The 10,234-nt window shown below is 37.2% G+C and overlaps 1 protein-coding gene across 1 annotated transcript in view; it reads left to right on the plus strand.

Annotated features, from left to right (window-relative positions):
* Positions 1 to 100: 100 nt before the first annotated feature.
* The window catches only part of LOC122534056 (acid sphingomyelinase-like phosphodiesterase 3a), a gene marked incomplete at its 5' end in the record, with an annotated part of 27,081 nt that continues 16,947 nt past the window's right edge, over positions 101 to 10,234 (plus strand). Inside the window, one exon of the mRNA XM_043664341.1 lies at positions 101 to 337. Within this exon, the coding sequence (XP_043520276.1) occupies positions 101 to 337 (237 nt within the window). The remainder of the gene's footprint in view (positions 338 to 10,234) is intronic.

Consider the following 10,234-nt stretch of genomic DNA (forward strand, 5'->3'; position numbering starts at 1 on the left):
AAGAAAGAGAAGGGAAAAGGGACGAGAAAGAAAAAGAAAAAAAAAAAAAAGAAAAGAAAAAGAAGAAGAATAAACCCGAGCGTAATTCCGCATAAACTGCCGGCTTATACTCATCCGACGATTTTGTGCACTTGTTACAGCCGGATATTACACGATAGAGCAACGCTCGGAAAAGTATCGAATCATTTTCCTCAACACGAATTTGTGGTTGAACACCGCCGACAATCGCATGCTCCATCGTTTCGCTGGCAGCATGATCGACAACGCGCACGATCCGTTCGAGCAGTGGTCCTGGTTTCAGAAGACTCTCGAGACCGCGAGGAGGAAGAAAGAGACGGTAAGATAGACGATTTTATTCATTATGTGTTAGTCGTTTGTTAATGTCGATGTGACGATGTTCGCAGTTACCAGCGATTGCAAAGATTCGAATGTTACGGGGTGTCTCATTTCAATTCGTCGGCATTGTCTTCGCTTCTGTTCACTGTTCATTACTCGGAAAGACGTTTGGCATTCAAGTAATTACATTGAAACTTGGAGGAGGAAACTTATACTGCGAGATTTATAAATTTATAAATTATTAATTAATTCATAAATTTAAGAATTTTCAGTAGTAATTATGTGGACATTCGAATAATTGATAATACGGCCTTTATAGTTTGGCCTTTTCTAAGTGTAGGATAATTGTTTTTTACGGCCTTTATAGTTTGGCCTTTGTTAAGATAATTGTTTTTATAAATATCTTATCTTGATAATACGGCCTTTATAGTTTGGCCTTTTCTAAGTGTAGGATAATTGTTTTTTACGGTCTTTATAGTTTGGCCTTTGTTAAGATAATTGTTTTTATAAATATCTTATCTTGATAATACGGCCTTTATAATTTGGACTTTTCTAAGTGTAGGATAATTGTTTTTTACGGCCTTTATAGTTTGGCCTTTGTTAAGATAATTGTTTTTATAAATATCTTATCTTGATAATACGGCCATTATAGTTTGGCCTTTTCTAAGTGTAGGATAATTGTGTTTTACGGCCTTTATAGTTTGGCCTTTGTTAAGTGTAGGATACTTGTTTTTATAAATATCTTATCTCGTCCTAAATAATTTATTAAAAGAAGGACCAATTCACTTAGCACTCCAACTGTCCTTGATCTTTTTTCTCGATATTCTTAATTAGATCACCATGGAGGATCGGGTAATTTCGAGGTAGTCCTCTTCAGGAGGCGAGAGATTCTCTTCTCTATAATTCGCCCCAGTGATATTAAACCAAGGACCATATCACGCCGTTATCGCGCGGTATCGTAGCCTCGGTTCCCTGGTTGTTCTTGTTTTTTTTTCTTGTCCGCGGGAAACAATATCCGGACAGGGTAGCTTTAAGCTATGTAACATTATTAAAGTCAGCGGGTGAGCGAACTTTTGTTTATTCCCACTACGAGCCAGATTATGTAGCCGGATGGGAGATTGCGTATGAAATTCCATCCTTCGTCGATACTCTCTTCAGGCTCTTCCTATCCCGCTTTCCGACAGGCTTTGCATATTTTAAGGAACGTGAATTTCATCGATTTCTCGCCTGCGAAAAATGAAAATTACATCTCTCTCTCTCTCTCTCTCTCTCTCTCGGTATTCTCATTTTTCTCTTTTCTTCTCGTTGTTTATTTTTAGAAAGGGTGGAACGCTCGAGAGACTTTTACGAAGAAGCAGCGCGTTCTTTGAAGAGCACGAATACCATCATCTTCATTGCGGTTAGAATTAAGTGATACTTCTTTGTCATTTTGTATTTTTCCCACCGTTTTGTTTCGTCCAAAGGAGAAAAGGTGTTGTTTCACGTTATATTTCGAGGAATAATTTCTTTTTTATTAATTTCTTATTAATTTTTATATTATATTATATTAATCATGCATATATTTTTATTTTATATTATATTAATTTTTTTATTAATTGCACTTGCAAACCGCACGAAGAAATTATTCTCCCGCGGAGTGGGAATTATACGAATCTTCTCTTTCTGTCACAAAGTTGAAAGATTACTTTCCCATTGAAAATTGACACCTCTCATTGCAAAAAACTTTCTGTCTCTGAAGAGGTGAAGCCTTCCCGCGAGAACGCATTTTCCCTTCGAGTTTCCGTTCTCCCAAATTCCCTCTCACACGAGCAAATCTCCCTAAACTCAGGTTCGTCGATTCGGATTATGAAATTTCCTTCTACTCTTCGTTTTAGCGTTTCAGGTCGTTCTTTTGACAGAAATCGCCGCGACTGACTGGCGACAGTGAACTTTTAATTGCATTTTCTTCGAGGCAGCCACTTCAACATGGATATAAGAGTAGGGAAATGGTCCTGAAAAATGTTGGCTCTTTAATGATGAACGCTAGAATGAACCGTGACGAACGTTGCTCCGTCATTCGCTCTTTGAACGATCAAACAGTAGGTCTCGAACGAGAGACGGGTCGTTAAAACGAGAAATTTTACCGAACAAACAAAGGTGCTGGCCAAGCTACTGTGCAAGCGCTGCCTCAAACGACGTTATTCGCGTCTTCCTGTTCGTGTCCCCTCTTTGTTTGATTAGGGATCTCGTTCATAAAGGAGACGGCGAATGTGTTGTATCACGTTGATAAAGAACGCGAACGTTCTTACGAATGTTCTGTCTAAGAAGCGTAATGAAGTTGTTTAACATGCGAACTACTTTCGTGAAGATGTAGAGGAACTTTTTATGAATATATCACGTGTCACATGTAACATAAAATAAATTTTGAAATTTTATAAATAGTAACTCTGTTTAGAGTACGACTATTATGATTATATTGGTTGCAAAAGCAACCAATCTGAGCATGTATGTATTTAGAAATTACAAGGTGTTTGTTACAAACATATTACAATATTACAAACATGTTATGACGAATGGAAGTTTAATTCCTTTAAGGTTCAGATGTTTTTTTGATTTTCGGGTAATAAGCGAAAAATGATTTGTAATACGTTCGGCCGTAAAATATAACAGTTTTGATAATAAAATAATCAAGTGATCAATGTACCCTATTGGGGTGAATATCGTGGTCTTACCATAGACTGGACGTTTCTACTTACACGCCAGTCTACACCGAAGAATAATAACTGTGCCATTGACAATGAAAAATTGTTGATAATTTAAATTGACGTAACATCGTAAAAAGTGATTATATAACGATCCACTTGGTTTCTACTTTGATAGTCGTGAGTTTGTTTCTTATTTCAAAGATGACCTTACATCATGGAGAAATTGACGATACTTGGCCGAAAATTGTGAAAATTCAGACGTATGTAGAAATGATTAAGAAATTCCTTTTGTAATTAAATTTAGCATTATTTTGAAGATTGAATGACCTCTTAAAAAACTGTTGTACGATTTTTATTCATTTATTTAGAAATGCTTAAATACTTTTGCGACTGGCTGAACAACATCATGTTTAAAACTCTCGTATATTGCCACTACATAACAATTGACATTAGAATTAACAACCGACTCGTCGGTGTGTCTCTCAATTTTTTAGAGTAGCCTCGCAGATTTAGAAATATATCGCGTTTCCAGAGAATTCGCGAATGATTCTCGTTCGCGTTCTTTGGTCTTTCGATTCCTCGCGCTCTCTAATTTCACCGATACAAATTTTCATTTGGCGTTCGTAGTGTTTAGTGTCGTAGCGTTAAAGGATCAATCCTTCACGCATACCCGCGATGGATCGGGCGCAAACACGGCTCGTGTAACGAACCTGCGAAATTTGAACCGGCGAGCGAGTGAATAGGGGACAACGGACCGGCGAACGGATAGGAAGGGAAAGAAAGAGAGACGGAGAGAGGAATACGGGAAAGAGAATCGGTGGAGGAGGTTCGTCCAAGTGCCGGTAAAGGAAAGGTTTATTGACGAAACGTCAATTCCCGAGGATGAAAATCGTGCAGCGCCGCGCAGTATCAATGCTGATGCCGCTTCGTTTCCTCCATTTTGGTTGCCGTCGCGATAAATTATTTACACGGGACGCAGTTATCGGGATGACAGGCTATCAGTCAATAACAGAACTTCCGACCCAAAGCTTTATAGCCTTGAAAGCGACCGTTGAATCCGCCTTCGCCGCGTAGGGATATGAAGTTCCCCAGGAAATATTAATATTCGATATTGTTCGACAGCTCGATGATCATTCCATCGAGCGTTACACGCGCACGTATGAGAGGATGCCGCGGGGCGATGTACTGTGAGCTGAACACGTCGATGAAATTTACAGGTTATTCCGCGAAGGAAGGAAAAATAGAGACATACAGGGTAATAAATAACGAAAGTTTGCTCTTCAAGTGTTTGTTACACTATCAAAAAGGTCTGAAAGTTTAACGACGGACAACAAATTGTATATTTCATCTTTTGATACATTTTTTCAGTTTATCGTAATATGTTATACTCCTCGAGCCTTTAATAAGTAAATCAATTATTTTGTTATTGATTGTAAGATATAATGTTATATTGATATTTCATTATTTATACGATATTCTAGTGCTGCTGCAATATAAATATATTTTTAATTATAATTGGACATGTTCTAATTTAGTATTTCTATTTGAATTTCCATTTAGAAACAACAAGTTGATAAATAATAAATAGTACAATGAATCAAATTTAAAAATATTACTACACTGTAGTTTCAACTGTTCTAACTATTTTAAACTAATGTTCCTAATGCAACAAATATATAATCAATGCGAGAAAATGTAAATTGTTTCGATCCAGTACCAATACGATTGTCAAAATTATAATATTTATGATAACACACAGAATCTTTCTTAACCAATTCCAGCCGAGTAACAGGTAACGTTGAAGCAACCGGTTAATATCGATCTTTCGTATATGTTCACGTTTCATAAAGTAAGAAAGCCAAAATTTCATTGTTACGAACAATGTCTATCGTTTTACGATCAATGTCTTTAGTTATTATGTTACTTGTGTATATATTTTTAATCAATTGCGTAGCGACGAGAGCAAACAAACTCTTCAATCGCTGTAGGGACGGAGATTACGGAAATTAAAGTGCGAGATTCGTAGAATTATGAAGGTTCTCTGACTGAAATAACGTTTATAATAAAGTTTATTTCGAAGCTTGTTAAATAACGTTAAATTCCTTTCTGTCCGTTTCTTCGCTCCATCGATATTGAAAATTGCAAATTTATGACTACCCGTGACCGATATTTCGGAGAAACAATTTTTAAAAGCTTTTTCAATAACAAGTTTCCACGTTGAATTCTCCAACTCGTATCTCGCAATATCCTCTGTTCTGAATTGCTTCTTTTGATCTCGTAAGCTAATATTCCTTCGTGTTTTCGAATTCTCACACAAAGGAGATATTACAATCGTAATAAAAAAAAAAAGAAAAGAAAAAAAAAAGGAAGAAAAAGAAAAAAGAAATGAAAAAGGGAACCCCGTCTGAAATTTGTCTGCATCGCATTCGGAATTTTTCATCTTGTGCACGTAGTTTTATTAGTAATTTTGTAAAACGCTGTCACTCGTTCGACGTTATTGTACACATCGGGCTTTATCTTCCGATGATGCTGCCCTTCTTTAAACACGCTATATACCACCGACGAAGGATAGATCGATATTTAATATCTACGCTTATAAGTTACGGAAAAACGGTATAAAAAGTGGAACAGACCAATATACCCGGCAACTACTTAAGTTCGCGTGGAACTTTGAAAACGAATCAGGTTTAAAACCCTCGTGCTGGCGCTGGCGCGCAGAAATATCACCGATCGATTTATCTCGAACAATAAGTCGGTTACAACCTCGATTCGCGATGTTGCGTGTCTTTAAGAGACACATACGTGCACACATATACACACGTTACAAATTGTTTTCTCTAAAAATATCGGCTAAGGTATAAATTTTGTCTCATGTTAACTGTTTTGCGATATACGATTGTTCGCGCACCGGGGCGGTAAAATCTCATTTTGCAGAAAATATTGGATAACGTAACAGGCACTTTAATGAAACATCGAACGAAATAACAACGACTGTGTTTGATAATGAAATAATAATTTAAACGATCATCGCTCAGCAATTTGATTTGATTTTGCTTCAATTTCTCACTTGGTAATTTAAAATAATAATTCAAAAATAACTAATTTAATTAATTGTTCTCGTTTGGTAATTTGGTTAATGATTCTCACTTAAAGCTCTCATTGTCGGTCTTCGTCCCTTATGCTTAACCGTTCAGAATTTTAATTTAATAATCGATTCAGCATCGATAATTTTTTGAATAATTCTTTCTCAAGTAATGGTTTATAACTGATTCATTTCAGGTAATTTTTTGATAAGTAATTTGATAAGTAATAATTTAAACAGACTTGTTACTTTAGATTTTAAATAGATCAGTATTTTGATCTAGCTGATAAATGACTTCGATTCTAATTCTGTTTGCAAGCGTAAACGTTCGTGGGAATTATCTCGAGAGACAAATACGATTTTTGAAATTCGCAAATAGGAAAATTTATTTCGCGTTTTAGATTTTGACACACGTATCATCTGCGTTTCGAATATCCGCAGTGAAATATTTTATGAAACGTGTAGAATTTTTGCGTATCAAGCATATTTAAATTCCGCGTGACAAAGACTACAATTTATAACGTTCGTAATAACAAAAAACGTACAATACTCCGCCGCATTTCGGGATATTGTTTAATACAGAATTAAAGCGAACGTAAGCGTAAATGGAAATAAACAGAAAAATATCAATTATAATAATTAACATATACGTATGTATGTAACTTTACTTTATGTCGAGAAAAAGATTTACTTTTAATTACAGTGTGCGCGTATAGGTATGTTTTATTTTTACGTGTACTTTCTACGTATACTTTTCAATATGAATTTCTACTTTTTACTGTCTTTTGTTCTACAATCGAAATAATTCCAAAAACACCACGTCCTACGTTCTACGTTCTGCGTACTTTGACCCAAACCAATTTCAAAATACGAATTTTCAAAGTTGTCGATGTTAACGCTGCGCGATGTATTTAATAAATAAATTCCACAGTCTACCAATCACAATTACACACAATAATTATAGACGTAAGAGAGAATAGTTATGTAGCGCCAAACGTTTGCAACCAGGCCTACATTTATGACTGAAATTAATCAAATATCGTTGGCCGAAATTCCATCAAACACTACTATAACTTTCATTTCCAGAAAATTCATTTTTCTCTCTTTCGAGAACAGTAACAAGATATCTGAAACACGAGCATCGTTTGCCAATCTGATTAACTAAAAAATTCAATCAGACATCGGACATAATTTCCATTCGCAAGAAGAGTAACAGAACTCGAGCAGAAACGCATCATTCCATCATTGCGTGGGAACCGGCGCGGCGATACGATGGGGCGAATTCCGCGGAAGAAAGATGGCCGAGCAATGTGTCTCGTCGATCGAGCTAACTCTTTCCCGAAAATTTACTCTTCGGCCCAATAAACGGGTTTCCACGGTTTCCACCGAGGTTCGACCTTTATCCGGAACAAACGTCTATTTCATATCGGCTGCGATGAAAAGAATTTCAGTTCTTTCTTTCTCTCTCTCTCTCTCTCTCTTTTTCTTTCTTTTCATCCTTCTCACCCCCTGTGTCTGTGTCTTCTTTCTGCCAAGAGAAGCCGGAACGATGGAGAACTTTATGAGTTTGCTGCGCGAAATGAGATCGACCGCGAATTTATTCCACGGCCAATTACCATTCGGCCGATGGGCTCTTTGCATTGCGAATTCACCGGTTACGCGCTACAATTGCCGCGATATCGGTGTCGGATGACGCGCGCTGCCTCCAGATATCGGTTATCGATTACGAGCCCCACGGCCGTTTAGAACGAGGAGAATCCTTCAAGCTGGCTGAATGTTACCAACGGTGATAAATTATGGTAGGACTTTGAGTTCCATACACGGAATCAGGGATCCATGTATACTTACCATATAAGCCGTTGCATGCCGATCTCTATTGATCTCTCGATCACGTTCGAGTACATGCCGCATGTTCCAAAGATTTTCATACAAATTTTTGTTACGGTGTTTTGCCGAGATCGTGCCAAGTATATAAATTGCGATTGTGAGCACGTAGTGAGTGGACGCGATTGTAGACATTTTCGTACAAAATCTTCCTGTCCCCCGTTCTGTTCGCAAACTGTGTAATTATAACAAATATATTTGTGCGGTGAATATCAAAATCGATTTCACAGATACTAAGTTACATATATCGTGATATTGTTCTGAACCTCTCGTTTTATGATATTCGTTTCAATATTCTTCGGTAAACATGTTGTGTTTCACTGAAACGTTGTATATTATTTATTATACGCACATTTTCGTATTTATTATCTTATTAATCTTATTTATGTTTGATTTGGACCATCGAAATTTAAAATTCGAGTGCAAATTCATAGTAATTTGTTTATTCTTCAGAATTAAAATTATAATTCGTGTTACGTGTGCGATTCGATGTCACGGTGTATAAGACAAAGATTATTATTTGACATAATACATAATATAATGAATAATGAAAAATTATTCTCTTCAGTCTCTTTGATGATTTAACCACTTGCGCTGGCAACTGATTGCGGACCATAACGAGTGACCGAACCGTATACAATAATTCGTTGCTTTCTTTTTGAACTCGTCGGTATGATATCACTGGATAGAAATTATTGAGAAGTGATAAATTTATTATTTGTTTTGCCTATTGTCTTTATTTAAATATACTCAAAACTGAGAAAATGTTACAATTGTAAAACAAAAAATTCTCGACATGCGTGGCACGTCATCCCGGCGCAAGAAATACCACTTGTGCTGGCAACTGATTGCGGACCATAACGAGTGACCAAACTATATATAATAACTCGTCGCTTTCTTTTTGAACTCGTTGGTATGATATCACTGGATAGAAATTATTGAGAAGTAATAAATTTATTATTTGTTTCGAATATTTTGATTTACTTCAATATACTTAAGACTGAGAAAGTATTACAATTCTGAAACAAAAAATGCGTGGCACGTCATTCCAGTGCAAGAGGTTAATCACTTGTGCTGGGCAACTGATTGCGGACCATAACGAGTGACCAAACTACAACAAGTTATATACAATAACTCGTTGCTTTCTTTTTGAACTCGTCGGTATGATATCACTGGATAGAAATTATTGAGAAGTAATAAATTTATCATTTGTTTTCCCTGGGTCATACTTAAATATACTTAAAAAACTGAGGAAATATTGCAATTTTGGGACAAAAAATTCTCGACGTGCGTAGCACGTCATTCCAGCGCAAGACAATGTTAATACAACATCGAATTACAGAAATAATTTGTCGAATGAACTTAATAGTAGATTAGATTGTCATCGGGTTGAAACCACCTAGAAATAATTCACGAATAAGGAAGAAATGGAGTGAAGAATAGACGAGTCCAGATTAACAACAATCGTTTACAATCGATATCAGTCGCACATCGGTTTACTAATTCTGCGATATGGGGCCATCATAAATCTTCTTCAACTGCTTGTGATGTGCCATTCAGTGCGAGATCTCTGGAGATTGTACGTTGAAGTTTCTGAAAAATCCCGCTGGCTCGTGTGTAGTCGGCTGAACGAAAGATAGAAATCTGATTTGCCCTGGACAGATATAATCCTTCCTCCATCTCCTCCTCAACCAGCTCGTTCGTTCCACTATTCTCTGCCTGTCTTTGTTCCTTCTCTCTCTCTCTCTCTCTCTTTTTCTCTCTCTCTCGTGTAGCACGTCCGTGGGATCATATGAAACGGTCGTACGACAGATTGGCAAGAACGACTGTCGCAAGCTCATATCGAAGATCGATCGATGACCGATAATACGATTACAAATTACGAGCCGTTTAGACACGTCAGCGGATGAAACTGACCAATCAGCGACACCATTGTTACCTCCTCCTCCCCCCCATTCGTCCGATTTATCGGCGAGCTGCGCCGTGAATAGCTCGGTGATTTTTGTGCCTATCGACGATGCACTTTTCAGTTTGAAATCAACGTTCCGGGCCGAGATTCGCCGCGGCGCGGCCACGCTAGGGAAAAAAAATTTATATGTGAGTCTGTTTTTCTGCCAGATAGCGCGGACAACGTTTATTGCCTGGCCGCGAGAAATTAAATTCAGCCTCCGAGCCCGATGCTTTTTGTGTTCGTTCGTCGGCACGACGGCTCGATGAACGTATCGAATTGGAACGAAACGAAAAAAAA

The sequence above is a fragment of the Frieseomelitta varia genome, unplaced genomic scaffold, assembly GCF_011392965.1.
Source record: "Frieseomelitta varia isolate USP_RPSP 00005682 unplaced genomic scaffold, Fvar_1.2 scaffold_570, whole genome shotgun sequence".
Lineage (NCBI taxonomy): Eukaryota > Metazoa > Arthropoda > Insecta > Hymenoptera > Apidae > Frieseomelitta > Frieseomelitta varia.